General features: G+C 40.2%; 1 protein-coding gene across 20 annotated transcripts in view; it reads left to right on the top strand.

Annotated features, from left to right (window-relative positions):
• FSIP1 (fibrous sheath interacting protein 1) overlaps nucleotides 1-15,442 on the top strand; it is a 210,666-nt gene that overhangs the window by 71,296 nt on the left and 123,928 nt on the right. For 2 of the 20 annotated variants that reach the window (XM_086321963.1, XM_086321973.1), the window contains one exon: nucleotides 741-2,059. The exons of the other annotated variants lie outside the window; for them this stretch is intronic. In XM_086321963.1, the coding sequence (XP_086178089.1) occupies nucleotides 741-752 (12 nt within the window). In that variant the 3' untranslated portion in view covers nucleotides 753-2,059. Of the gene's footprint in view, nucleotides 1-740; nucleotides 2,060-15,442 lie in introns of those variants that run through there. 20 annotated transcript variants of the gene reach the window in all.

A 15,442-nucleotide genomic window follows, 5' to 3' on the forward strand; every position in this document is an offset into this window, starting at 1 on the left:
AGTGTAGGAAAAAGAAAACACGGTGGTTGGGAAGCCATAATGCCACAGATTCCTGGTAAATACTAGGGAAGAAAGTCAGAGTGATCTCAGTGGGAGTGGTCTATCTGGGGCAAGGTTTTCAAATTAGGCTTGAGTAACACTTGCTGGGTAGCTGTACAGAGGGTTTAGTATTAAGTCCCACTCCTGGGCATATGGGGCTTCCCTGGTGGCTCAGACAGTAAAGAATTCGCCTGCAATGAGGGAGACCTGGGTTTGACACCCAGGGTGGTAAGATCCCCTGGAGGAGGAGGGCATGGAAGCCCACTCCAGTATTCTTGCTTGGAGAATTCCCATGGACAGAGGAGCCTGGTGGGCTACAATCCATGGAGTTGCAAAAAGTCAGACCAACTGAGCACAGCACCTGGGTATATATTTGGAAAAGATGAAAGCTCTAATTTGAAAAGATACATGCATCCCACTTGGAAACAACCTAAATGGCCCTTGACAGATGAATGGATAAAGGAGATGAGATACACTGGAATATTACTCATCCACTTTTGACTGTGTGGATCACAATAAACTGTGGAAAATTCTGAAAGAGATGGGAATACCAGACCACCTGATCTGCCTCTTGAGAAATTTGTTTGCAGGTCAGGAAGCAACAGTTAGAACTAGACAGGGAACAACAGATTGGTTCCAAATAGGAAAAGGAGTTCGTCAAGGCTGTATATTGTCACCCTGTTTATTTAACTTATATGCAGAGTACATCATGAGAACGCTGGACTGGAAGAAACACAAGCTGGAATCAAGATTGCTGGGAGAAATATCAAGAACCTCAGATATGCAGATGACACCACCCTTATGGCAGAAGGTGAAGAGGAACTCAAAAGCCTCTTGATGAAAGTGAAAGTGGAGAGTGAAAAAGTTGGCTTAATGCTCAACATTCAGAAAATGAAGATTAGGGCATCCGGTCCCACCACTTCATGGGAAATAGATGGGGAAACAGTGGAAACACTGTCAGACTTTATTTTTCTGGGCTCCAAAATCACTACAGATGGTGACTGCCGCCATGGAATTAAAAGACGCTTACTCCTTGGAAGGAAAGTTATGACCAACCTAGATAGCATATTCAAAAGCAGAGACATTACTTTGTCAACAAAGGTCCGTCTAGTCAAGGCTATGGTTTTTCCTGTGGTCATGTGTGGATGTGAGAGTTGGACTGTGAAGAAGGCTGAGCGCCGAAGAATTGATACTTTTGAACTTTGGTGTTGGAGAAGACTCTTGAGGGTCCCTTGGACTGCAAGGAGATCCAACCAGTCCATTCTGAAGGAGATCGGCCCTGGGATTTCTTTGGAAGGAATGATGCTAAAGCTGAAACTCCAGTACTTTGGCCACCTCATGCGAAGAGTTGACTCATTGGAAAAGACTCTGATGCTGGGAGGGATTGGGGGCAGAAGGAGAAGGGGATGACAGAGGATGAGATGGCTGGATGGCATCACTGACTTGATGGACGTGAGTCTGAGTGAACTCCGGGAGTTGGTGATGGACAGGGAGGCCTGGCGTGCTGCAATTCATGGGGTTGCAAAGAGTCGGACACGACTGAGTGACTGAACTGATCTGATCTGAAGAAGAATGAAATACTGCCGTTTGCAGCAGCATGGATGAACCTGAAGGTTATCACACTAAATGAAGTAAGTTAGAGGAAGAAAAATATCATATAATATCACTTACATGTGGAACGTTAAACCGTGATACAAATGAACTTATTTACAAAACAGAAATAGACTCACAGACAAAGAAAATGAAATTGTGGTTATCGAAGGAGAAAGGCGGGAAGGGAGGTATGAGTTAAGTGTTTGGGATTAACAGAAACATGCTACTATATATAAAATATATAAACAACAAAGACATACTGTATAGCACAAGGAGCTATATTCAATATTGTGTGATAGTATGTGATGGAAAAGAACCTGAAAAAGAGTATATATCTTACCTGAATCACTTTGCTGTACACCTGAAACTAACACAACATTGTAAATCAACTATACTTCAGTGAAATAAAAAGATGGCTGGATGTGGATGGTGTAGGCAGTTTCTCCAGTACAAGCAAGCGGCTTGTATATGGTGAGTATGTGAAGGTGCTGTGCTTTGGGCTCTTTTTCACATGTCGGGGAAGATTTGTGCTGAGCCATTCACCTCTCATCTAGTGGATTCCCACTGGCTTTGGCCATGATCTGTCAGGCAGACTACTTGTGTGGAGATAATTTAAGATGATGCAATCAGGAGGAAGTGGAACTAGCCATATTCATAGAATAGGCAACAAATGCCGAAAGTACCCTCTCCATCATTTTTCATATGGTGCCCTCTGGTACCTTTCATCTCTGACTTTCCCATCTAGCTCTGAGAGTCCCTTTCCCTTGTTTTGGTGCTCTGTAGGCTTCTCTGCCCACACTGCCTTCTAACCCAACTTTGCTTTACATTACCTACCTGGGTTATAGTCACATTACATAAACGTCTATATGTGGGACATAGTGGTTAAAAGCCAGACTACTTGGGTTTGAATCTCAACTCTGTACTTAGTATCTGTGTGACCCTGGACAGGTCTCTTGACCTCTCAGCACTTCAGTTCCTAGATGTGTGAGATGGGGATAGTGTTAATTAATACTTAACTCATAGGCTGATATGAAGATTAAATTAGTTAACACACGTAAAATGCTTCAAACAGGGTCTGATACATTTCAAGTGCTATGTAAATGTTGTTATTATTATTGTTATTATTAACATTATTAATATGGCATTTACATAAGTTTGTTTCTATGATAAGGATGAGGCAGATATAGTATAGAGGATGAAATTGAAGACGGAGAGAGAAGCCTTGGAGAAGAACCAAGATACCCTTTTCCTGACTTAGGATGAAACCAGGGAAGGATGGCCTAGAAGAGGAGGTTCAGAGATGAAGAGAAGATGAGAGTGATCATGCCCGAATGTTCTCTGTAAATTAGAGTTCAAGCCATATGGTCAGGATAAGAGGTAGAGTGGGTATAGGGCCTTGAAGTAGGGTAGGAAAGGATGGGAATAGACCTTGTGAGGTTGAGAAGGAAGCAATAGTGAATAATGATGACCGCCCAGCTGAGGTTGGAAACCCTAGCTATGAAATGGTGCCTGCTAGTAAGACTTTGAATCTTCTCTGATGGCCCTCTGTAGTCCACCAGAAATGGAGAAAATAGGTTGTGAATTGAGCAGGGTTGAGGAGAGGTTGGGTGATTGCATTGGAAGATCAAGGAGGCCAAGGGAATTGGAGGTACCCATGAGACCTCAGATATGCTGATGACACCACCCTTATGGCAGAAAGTGAAGAGGAACTCAAAAGCCTCTTGATGAAAGTGAAAGTGGAGAGTGAAAAAGTTGGCTTAAAGCTCAACATTCAGAAAACGAAGATCATGGCATCCGGTCCCATCACTTCATGGGAAATAGATGGGGCAACAGTGGAAACAGTGTCAGACTTTATTTTTCTGGGCTCCCAAATCACTGCAGATGGTGACTGCAGCCATGAAATTAAAAGACGCTTACTCCTTGGAAGGAAAGTTATGACCAACCTAGATAGCATATTCAAAAGCAGAGACATTACTTTGCCAACAAAGGTCCGTCTAGTCAAGGCTATGGTTTTTCCTGTGGTTGTGTATGGATGTGAGAGTTGGACTGTGAAGAAGGCTGAGGGCCGAAGAATTGATGCTTTTGAACTGTGGTGTTGGAGAAGACTCTTGAGAGTTCCTTGGACTGCAAGGAGATCCAACCAGTCCATTCTGAAGGAGATCAGCCCTGGGATTTCTTTGGAAGGAATGATGCTAAAGCTGAAAGTCCAGTACTTTGGCCACCTCATGCGAAGAGTTGACTCATTGGAAAAGACTCTGATGCTGGGAGGGATTGGGGGCAGGAGGAGAAGGGGACGACAGAGGATGAGATGGCTGGATGGCATCACTGACTTGATGGATGTGAGTCTGAGTGAACTCCGGGAGTTGGTGATGGACAGGGAGGCCTGGTGTGCTGTGATTCATGGGGTTGCAAAGAGTGGGACATGACTGAGCGACTGATCTGATCTGATCTGATGAGACCACAACTAAAATTAAAAAAAAATAAACATGGGACTTCCTTGGCAGTCTAGTGGTTGGGACTTCACCTTCCAACACAAGGGGTACAGGTTCAGACCCTGGTTGGGGAGCTAAGCTCCCATATGCCTCAAGGCCAAAAAGCCAAAGCATGGAACAGAAGCAATATTGTAACACATTCAATAAAAACTTTAAAAATAAATAAAGGAACAAATATATATATGTATACACACACACACACCATGGATAGCAGCTGGCCTCCCTTTGCCTTCTTCAACCTGGTTTCAATAAGTTATCTTTAGTGTAAGAGAATCCTATACTGCTGTCAAAAGAATGAGGTAGATCTATATATCTTGGAAAGATGTCTATGATACCATATGAAGGAAAAAGAGCCTGTTGCATAAGACAATGATGAGTATTATTCCATTTTTATAAACAAAGCCAAGCCATGGAAAAATCCTAGGATGGTATATATCAAGTGCTTAAGAGTGTTTTTTTCTTTTAGTGTGGATGGGACAGATGGGGAGGTAAAAAAGGAAATTCACTTTCTATAGCATAAGCTATTGAAAGGGAAAAGTTTGTTGGGTTTCTGAGTGATTTTTATATTATTTCTCATACTTTTATGTTCTAACTTATATGCTTATTGCGATTGTAAACAGAATAAATGTCTAAAAATATGGAACACATTGATGCATATGAAAGATTGCTACTTACTGTCCCTCAATAGGTGGTATTTATACATTTAGAAAAATAGAATGGGTCATCACAAGTAATAATGTTCAGCTTCACTAGTGATTAAAGTTCATATTTCAGCAACCATTAGGCACTATCTACATTTATCAGACCAGAAAAAACAGTGGTAAATGTGATATGATCATGTTACTATAGAGAGGTGTGGAGGTGGGTACAGGAATATTTGAATGTCATTGGTGTGAACGTCTGTTGAACGTCATTGCTCCTTCACTCAGTTGTGTCCAACTCTTTGGCACCCCATGATTGTAGCCCACCAGTTTCCTCTGTCCGTGGAATTTTCCAGGCAAGAGTACTGGAGTGGGTTGCCATTTCCTACTCCAGGGGATTTTCCCTGCCCAGGGATTGAACCCACATCTTCTTGTCTCTTATGTCTCCTGCATTGGCAGGCAGATTTTTTTTTTTTTACCAATAGTGCCATCTGGGAAGCCCTTGAACTTCATAAGTAGTTTTTTAAATTGGTTGCTTTTCCTTTTGGAAAGCAATTGTTCAATTGTTGTAGCAACAACTATTATACTTTTTATATTTTTGACCTACATAATTCTAAAGAATGTTTTAGAAATATTTCTGAAGAAATAACACCCAAGCCAAACCAAACAAGAAATAACTTAAATGCTATCAAATAGAATGTTAAAGCATTTATACAACCTTAACCCATTTAATACTATCATGGGACTAATAAAATAACAAGTATGTAGATTTTGTCAGTAAAGGACTTTTGATTGGAAATGAGCGCTATAAAACATAAAAATTCTAGGGACTTCCCTGATGGTCCAGAGGTTAAGACTCTGCGCTTCCAACGTGCAGAGTTTTAGTTCCTTAATCAAGAAACTAAGATCCCACATGCTGCATAGCACAGTCAAAAATTGAATAAATGGAGAGAATGAAATTATTAAAAGAAGTTCTAGATGGATTCTAAGTATCAGCTATAACTATGTAATGTAGATATGTATATATACTGACAGTTGTCTGAAGGGAAATACATGTGTTAACAGCTTAGCTTTATTTTTCCACTTTGTATTAAAATTTCTTTATTCCTAAAGAAAGAGTCATAATTGAGGCAGTTTCTAATTTTCTTGTTTTATTTATATACATTTTAATCCTTTAACGTAATGATGAACTTTTTGGGTAATTTAAAGAAATAATTCATGTTTGGTCTTATTTTTCTGAGGTATCGAGTGTTCCATTGTGATAATAAAACTAAGAGGATGTTTTAAAAAATAAAGAACATCTTTAATTTCTAGGATAAGATAAAAATTCCTTTAATGAAGTTGCATAATAATTCTAGCTTTCACAAAAGAATTCAATTTTAGTTTTTGCATTTTCTAAGAAAGAGTAGTCAATATAATCTATCTCATTTACTCCTTTAATGATAAAATTTTCTCAAAGATGTTTTGTTACTATTGTCAGGACCTGCTTTCCACGGTTCCATTCATTCTAAATACACTGACCGTACTTTTTACGTCTTTATTGTGTCTCTTTTCAAATCTCAGTTTGAACTGAATTCATTTTTTTCATCATTTGGAAGTCTCTACTATTTCTTTCTGCATTCTTTTGCTTTCTGGTTTCCTGGAAACCACTGAGCCTGACCTTGTCTGGTGAACTGCATTGTCATGATTGCATCAAAATGTTTAGTACTTGAAGTCTTGTTGCTGAGCATTGAAGATAAGAATGCAGTTCACAAAGGGTGATAAATCCTTGTGTTCTGATTCTTATTTCGACATGCTCTTGCCACTTAACCTAGTACAAGAATACACAGACCCCAATCAGAAGACTGGAGGGTTTCTTCTGCTCAGTGAATGGATGGAGGGTCTACCTTCAATTGCTATAAACATGCCATAGAATCGGAATTACAGAATGTGAGAGCTGAAGGGGCCTAAGAGGTCACGTGGGCCAGTTCCATGGATCAGAAACCAGTGCCTTGAACAGCTAAAGGATTTTTCAAAGACTCACAATTAGTTATTGATAGACTTGGGCCAATCCCCAATTCTTTTGACACTTAAACCTGTGGACATTTCATTAAACCCAACCTCTCTAGGTCACTCCTGTATAGTTCAGTCAATTTTCAGCTAAGGTTTGGGGCTACTCACAAATGTGGGCTTTATTCTTAAACTGTTAAGCAGTCATTGTTTATACATCTTTTCTGAGTTCAACAGAACTCCAAACAAACCTAACATGTTTGTGGTTAAACTAGAAGACTAACTAGTAAGCTTAATGTATAGTATTTATACATTAACTAATTAAGGCCCGAGTTGGAAAAGTAATTACATTCTTTCTTTGGTGTCATTGTTCAGAACTGTAGGGTTCATTTAATCTTTATATTTTCATTTGTAATAGCTTTTAGGAAGATGGATAAAATAACATTGACACATTAAAACTGGTATTTTTTTATAGCATATGTAACCTTTGTTTTTCTTCTGTAGGTGATGGCAGGTATGTGCAATGATGATGCAAAATATTTAGTTGAGAAATTTTGAGAGTGAGATTTACACATTGATAGTTAAATCTTAAAAATTTTCTTCTCTTAATCATAGGCCAAGAAACACATTTTGAGACAAGTGGAACATAAAAAGTTTGTTCTCATAATCATAGACAGAAACATATTTTGAAACAAATAAGTAGAACATAAAATTTTGGCACATATATTTATGTGTGTGCATGAACAAATATATATATATATATATATAAATAACAATGCAGAAATTTGACAAAACTTCTTGCAACTGAATAGTATCATCTAATGGTTGAGAAATAGCATGTATCAATTATAGGTACATGGCTGATATTCAGAAATTATTGTGGAGTGAATAAATGAGCCAGTAACCTTTGAAAAGATATTGGTTACATGTGATATTTGACTATAGTGTAGGATGAATTGAAAACAGTTAGTGGTAGTGCTTTGGAAATAGAATGTTAAGGATAATTAGATGTTTTTTCATTGACTTACTTTGTTTCAGTTATCATTTTTAATCCATTTATAAAATACATTAGTAATTTCAGTTTTAAATCCATTTTGGAACAAGAAGAGTTGTAAATATATCTTGTATTCTGTTTGTATAACAAACGTATTTTTATAAGTATGAAGGATATTTTCTTCTGGTTTTTGACTGTTCACATGTATTATGATAATGCGGACTTGATATTATTATTAGGTGTGGTATGGTGCCTTTTTTGAATGATAATGTGTTGTATCTTGAAAGTCATTTTCAAAATGAAAATTTTGATGGCAGCTTTGTTTCATAATACTGAAAAACTTTGTTTTTCCTTAAAGCTTTACTATTGAGAGAGGCTCTAGGAATAGATAATAAAGCTAGTTAGATTTTAGCATAACACATTTTGCTTTCTGAATTGATTTTCAGAATTCACTGGTTGAGGCCATGTGTCATGGATGGGACCAATGCATGGACATACTTCAAGAAATAAGCAAACAATAACACATTGAAGGATATAATTAAATATAATTATATAAAGTAAATGAAGAAGGCAATGGCAACCCACTCCAGTACTCTTGCCTAGAGAATCCCATGCATAGAGGAGCATGACAGGCTACAGTCCATGGGATTGCAAGAGTTGGACATGATTTAGCAACTAAAGGGAGAGCTATAAAGTAAAATAAATATTATTAAAATAGTAATGTATACTCACAAAATACATTTAACCAGTATCAGATCAGATCAGATCAGTCGCTCAGTCGTGTCCAACTCTTTGCAACCCCATGAATCGCAGCACGCCAGGCCTCCCTGTCCATCACCAACTCCCGGAGTTCACTCAGACTCACATCCATTGAGTCAGTGATACCATCCAGCCATCTCATCCTCTGTCATCCCCTTCTCCTCTTGCCCCCAATCCCTCCCAGCATCAGAGTCTTTTCCAATGAGTCAACTCTTCGCATGAGGTGGCCAAAGTACTGGAGTTTCAGCTTTAGCATCATTCCTTCCAAAGAAATCCCAGGGCTGATCTCCTTCAGAATGGACTGGTTGGATCTCCTTGCAGTCCAAGGGACTCTCAAGAGTCTTCTCCAACACCACAGTTCAAAAGCATCAATTCTTCGGCGCTCAGCCTTCTTCACAGTCCAACTCTCACATCCATACACGACCACAGGAAAAACCATAGCCTTGACTAGATGGACTTTTGTTGGCAAAGTAATGTCTCTGCTTTTGAATATGCTGTCTACACTGGTCATAACTTTCCTTCCAAGGAGTAAGGGTCTTTTAATTTCATGGCTGCAGTCACCATCTGCAGTGATTTTGGAGCCCAGAAAAATAAAGTCTGACACTGTTTCCCCTGTTTCCCCAACTATTTCCCATGAAGTGATGGGACCGGATGCCATGATCTTCGTTAACCAGTATAGCGTTTGTCAATATAAAATTAGAATGCATAGATAAAAATTATGACAATTTTATACGTTAAAACTAAGCCTATTACTTGAATGTTAACTTGGAGTAGGAATACTGTTTATTTTTCAACACCTAAGGTAATTTTTAGTATCATTCTTTTAGTATATTAAATTCTAAGTGAATGATTGAATGATTCTTTCCTAATGAAAATGTTATTAGTATTCACTGTTGTTGTTGTTGTTTAGCTGCTAAGTTGTGTTCAACTCTTTGTGACCCCATGGACTGTAGCCTGCCAGGCTCCTCTGTCCATGGGATTCTCCAGGCAAGGATACTGGAGTAGGTTGCCATTTCCTTCTCCGGGGGATCTTCCTGACCTAGGGATCAAATCCTCATCTCTTGGGTCTCCTGCATTCGCAGGCCGATACTTTACCATTGAATCAGCAGGGTAGCCCCTATTAGCATTCACAGATAGTCTTTTGTCCTTTTATTATTTCTTCAACCAGCTACAGCTGGTACAGTTTTTCACTTGACCTTCAGATCCTAGCTCTGCTTCTGGTTACCATCTCAGACTCCCTCTGGCCAAAGCAGGGACTATCTAAAGCAGTGATCTCAGTGTAGATGGTCAGAGAACTATTTGCTACTGGTGGGATAAGGAAATGTGACCAAAACATAAATCTGTATACTTTTTTTTACTTCATCAAGAAAAGCTCGCTTAGTGACATGGCTGATTGAAATTCTGGCGTATCTCTTTCTCCCCTAGCAGGACGTTAACAATGAGTTTGAGGCCTGGCATTGCTAGCAGGCCATTCTCGGAGGAACAGTGACTGCAGGGCCATTCTTGACCTCTTCTGGTGAGGCCAGAGGGACCCACGTGAGGTTGGGGACAGAACCATGTTCATTCTGTGCAGCTGGGGGTAGAGCAGAACCAGTTGGGCCATGTGGAAGACAGCCATGGAAGGACGCTGAAAAAGCTGAAGCAAAGTGAGAAATATTGACTGGAATCATATAAAGTTTTAACCTTAGAAACAGGGGAAAACAATAGCCTTGCAGTCAGTCAGTCCCTGTGCCAGGTCTCCAAGTAGGTGGATTTGACTTCTAGTTATAGGGCAGACTAGAGTTTAGAGAACATCTGCTCAGTAGGGAAAACCTAAGTATGCTGGATAAGATGTGTTGTTTGAAAAGTAAATTTAAAAGCATTGCTGAGCTGGCAGAAACGTAAGGAACTGTCTTGGAGGACAGAGATGAAAGGGCGGTATGAATCAGCAGGGGGAAGTAGCCACTGGAGCCCACTTTTGTCCTTGAGGTCTCTAATGATCTCCAGTGACCCAAAGCCTGCATTTTAGCAGGCCATGTGTAGGGGGCTCAGGACATAGAGCCTGAGGCTGAGGAACTGGCAACCTTATGATTAAAACCTCGTGAAGGAGGAAAAACTTGCTCTGGAGGGGGAGTGGTAGAGACCTTGCATTCTCATGTATGTGTGTGTATGTGTGTGTGTATGTATGTATCTGCCCTTCTCTATCTATCTATCTATCTGTCTATATCTATCTCTGCTTTGGTTGTGGGTGGAATGGAGAAAAAGTCTTCCATGAGTTTCCAACTACTAGCCTGCATGAAGGTAGGTTTTGGGTTTGAGTTCACACTACTTATAGGGCCTGAGAAAGCCCAAGTTGAATGTTCAGTTGAAAGTGGTCTTAGGTTGGCAGTACTCCTGAGTCCTGATAGAAAGGAAGGGAAATCTCATCTAGAAGAATACAGTTTAAATTCTTGCCGAATTCCCATGAATTCACAATAAAGACCCCCTTCTCCCCTCAAAAAACCATAAGGAAATAAGCCACCATAAGGATGAATTAATAGAAAAAACATACTGAAGAATCAGTTCCACATAAACTGCAGTTTGGAATAGTCTATTTCAGAGTGTAAAGTAAGTCTGCTTAATATATTTAAAGAAATCAAAGAGACTTTTGAGAGTATGGCAAAGGAAGATTTGAAATGGAACCAATAAGAACTCATAGAAATGAAAATATAGTGAAAGTGGAAATTCTTGGAATGAGACCTTCCTTGATCTTTTCTCAGAATCCTGGCACTTACACTTATTTTCCCCCTCATTTTTCTGTAACTTCTCTAAAGTTTTGCATCATCCCTCTACTGAGAACACCACCAGTGTTTTCCAACCAGCCAAAGAAAAGTTATCATGTAACTTTTCTAGAACAGTACATCAGTCTTTGAAATCTAGGGCAGAAGAAAGAAAAAGGTATAATTACACACAACCTACATTTGTAAGAATCAGTTCAGTTCAGTTCAGTTCAGTTGCTCAGTTGTGTCCGACTCTTTGCAACCCCATGAATTGCAGCACGCCAGGCAGGCCTCCCTGTCCATCACCAACTCCCGGAGTTCACTCAGACTCATGTCCATCGAGTCGGTGATGCCATCTAGCCATCTCATCCTCTGTCGTCCCGCTTTCCTCCTGCCCCTAATCCCTCCCAGCATCAGAGTCTTTTCCAATCAGTCAACTCTTCACATGAGGTGGCCAAAGTACTGGAGTTTCAGCTTTAGCATCATTCCTTCCAGAGAACGTCCACGACTAATCTCCTTCAGAATGGACCAGTTGGATCTCCTTGCAGTCCAAGGGACTCTCAAGAGTCTTCTCCAACACCACAGTTCAAAAGCATCAATTCTTCGGCGCTCAGCTTTCTTCATAGTCCAACTCTCACATCCATACATGACTACTGGAAAAACCATAGCCTTGACTAGACGGACCTTTGTTGACAAAGTAATGTCTCTGCTTTTGAATATGCTATCTAGGTTGGTCATAACTTTCCTTCCAAGGAGTAAGCGTCTTTTAATTTCATGGCTGCAGTCACCATCTGCAGTGATTTTGGAGCCCCCCAAAATAAAGTCTGACACTGTTTCCACTGTTTCCCCATCTATTTGCCATGAAGTGATGGGACCAGATGCCATGATCTTCATTTTCTGAATGTTGAGCTTTAAGCCAACTTTTTCACTCTCCACTTTCACTTTCATCAAGAGGCTTTTTAGTTCCTCTTCACTTTCTGCTATAAGGAAAGTTCATCTGCATATCTGAGGTTATTGATATTTCTCCTGGCAGTCTTTATTCCAGCTTGTGCTTCCTCCAGTCCAGCGTTTCTCATGATGTACTCTGCATATAAGTTAAATAAACAGGGTGACAATATACAGCCTTGACGAACTCCTTTTCCTATTTGGAACCAGTCTGTTGTTTCATGTCCAGTTCTAACAGTTGCTTCCTGACCTGCATACAGGTTTCTCAAGAGGCAGGTCAGGTGGTCTGGTATTCCCATCTCTTTCAGAATTTTCCACAGTTTTATTGTGATCCACACAGTGAAAGGCTTTGGCATAGTCAATAAAGCAGAAATAGATGTTTTTCTGGAACTCTCTTGCTTTTTCCATGATCCAGCGGATGTTGGCAATTTGATCTCTGGTTCCTCTGCCTTTTCTAAAACCAGCTTGAACATCTGGAAGTTCACGTATTATTGAAGCCTGGCTTGGAGAATTTTGAGCATTACTTTACTAGCGTGTGAGATGAGTGCAACTGTGCAGTAGTTTGAGCATTCTTTGGCATTGCCTTTCTTTGGGATTGGAATGAAAACTGACCTTTTCCAGTCCTTTGGCCACTGCTGAGATTTCCAAATTTGCTGGCATATTGAGTGCAGCACTTTCACAGCATCATCTTTCAGGATTTGGAATAGCTCCACCGGAATTCCATCACCTCCACTAGCTTTGTTCGTAGTGATGCTTTCTAAGGCCCACTTGACTTCACATTCCAGGATGTCTGGCTCTAGGTCAGTGATCACACCATCGTGATTATCTTGGTTGTGAAGATCTTTTTTGTACAGTTCTTCTGTGTATTCTTGCCATCTCTTCTTAATATCTTCTGCTTCTGTTAGGTCCATACCATTTCTGCCCTTTATTGAGCCCATCTTTGCATGAAATTTTCCCTTGGTATCTCTAATTTTCTTGAAGAGATCTCTAGTCTTTCCCATTTGGTTGTTTTCCTCTATTTCTTTGCATTGATTGCTGAAGAGGGCTTTCTTATCTCTCCTTGCTATTCTTTGGAACTCTGCATTCAGATGCTTATATCTTTCCTTTTCTCCTTTGCTTTTCATTTCTCTTCTTTTCACAGATATTTTTAAGGCTTCCTCAGACAGCCATTTTGCTTTTTTGCATTTGTTTTCCATGGGGATGGTCTTGATCTCTGTCTCCTGTACAATGTCATGAACCTCTGTCCATAGTTCATCAGGCACTCTATCAGATTTAGTCCCTTAAATCTATTTCTCACTTCCACTGTATAATCATAAGGGATTTGATTTAGGTCATACCTGAATGGTCTAGTGGTTTTCCCTACTTTCTTCAATTTCAGTCTGAATTTGGCAATAAGGAGTTCATGATCTGAGCCACAGTCAGCTCCTGGTTTTGTTTTTGCTGACTGTATAGAGCTTCTCCATCTTTGGCTGCAAAGAATATAATCAGTCTGATTTTGGTGTTGACCATCTGGTCATGTCCATGTATAGAGTCTTCTCTTGTGTTGTTGGAAGAGGGTGTTTGTCTGGGCAAAACTCTATTAGCCTTTGCCTTGCTTCATTCCATATTCCAAGGCCAAATTTGCCTGTTACTGCAGGTGTTTCTTAACTTCCTAGTTTTGCATCCAGTACCCTATAATGAAAAGGACATCTTTTTTGGGTATTAGTTCTAAAAGGTCTTGTAGGTCTTCATAGAACTGTTCCACTTCAGCTTCTTCAGTGTTACTGGTTTGGGGATAGACTTGGATTACTGTGATAGTGAATGGTTTGCCTTGGAAACGAACAGAGATCATTCTGTCATTTTTGAGATTGCATCCAAGTACTGCATTTCGGACTCTTTTGTTGACCATGATGGCTGCTCCATTTCTTCTAAGGGATTCCTGCCCGCAGTAGTAGATATAATGGTCATCTGAGTTAAATTCATCCATTTCAGTCCATTTTAGTTCGCTGATTCCTAGAATGTTGATGTTCACTCTCGCCATCTCCTGTTTGACCACTTCCAATTTGCCTTGATTCATGGACCTGACATTCCAGGTTCCTATGCAATATTGCTCTTTACAGCATCGGACCTTGCTTCTGTCACCAGTCACCTCCACAACTGGGTATTGTTTTTGCTTTGGCTCCATCCCTTCATTCTTTCTGGAGTTATTTCTCCACTGATCTCCAGTAGCATATTGGGCATGTACCAACCTGAGGAGTTCCTCTTTCAGTATCCCATCATTTTGGATTTTCATACTGTTCATGGGGTTCTCAAGGCAAGAATACTGAAGTGGTTTGCCATTCCCTTCTCCAGTGGACCACATTCTGTCAGACCTCTCCACCATGACCTGCCCATCTTGGGTGGCCCCACATGGCATGGCTTAGTTTCATTGAGTTAGACAAGGCTGTGGTCCGTGTGATTAGATTGACTAGTTTTCTGTGATTATGGTTTCAGTGTGTCTGCCCTCTGATGCCCTCTCGCAACACCTACCGTCTTACTTGGGTTTCTTTTACCTTGGACGAGGGGTATCTCCTTGCTGCCACCCCTCCTGACCTTGAACATGGAGTAGCTCCTCTCGGCCCTCCTGTGCCTGAGCAGCCACTGCTTCTTGGACATGGGGTTGCTCCTATGGACCTTAAAGCTTGTGGATATTAAAAGTAATGTTTCTATGTTTTGTGTAATTTTAAAAGCTCTTCTAGTGGTGGTTATTGAGATTTGCAAAGAGGGCAAAGACACTGGTTGCTTCAGATAAATGTGGAGGTGGAATTCTGAGTTTGCTGTTGGATTGGATTGGGACAGGAGCTTGAAATTTTGCAAATGACTTGGGACAAAACCCTTTCTGTGATCAAGGGTCTACTTGTATCTAGCTTGACTGGAAGGGAACAGAGGAAAATTGTAAAAATAGAATAGGGCCATATTTAATGGCAGGCTATGATAAAATTGTATGATCAGCTCTTTCCTATGACCTGAATTGAACTTATAGGAAAGTTTTCATTGGTGTGTTAATTGAACTTTCATGACCAACAAAGTTGATGCTGAAAGTAACTATAAGGACTATTCAAACAAGAAGTTCAGTAAAATAAAACCTTTCACATTTGTTGTTGTTCAGTCATTAAGTTTGTCTGACTCTTTGTGACCCTGTGAACTGCAGCACTCCAGGCTTTCCTGTCCTTTGCTATCTCCCAGAGTGTTTTCAAGCTCATGTCCATTGAGTCGGTGATGCCATTCAACCAT

Source organism: Bos grunniens, chromosome 10, assembly GCF_055505025.1.
Source record: "Bos grunniens cultivar Pamir isolate PY7600 chromosome 10, Bosgru_T2T1.0, whole genome shotgun sequence".
NCBI lineage: Eukaryota > Metazoa > Chordata > Mammalia > Artiodactyla > Bovidae > Bos > Bos grunniens.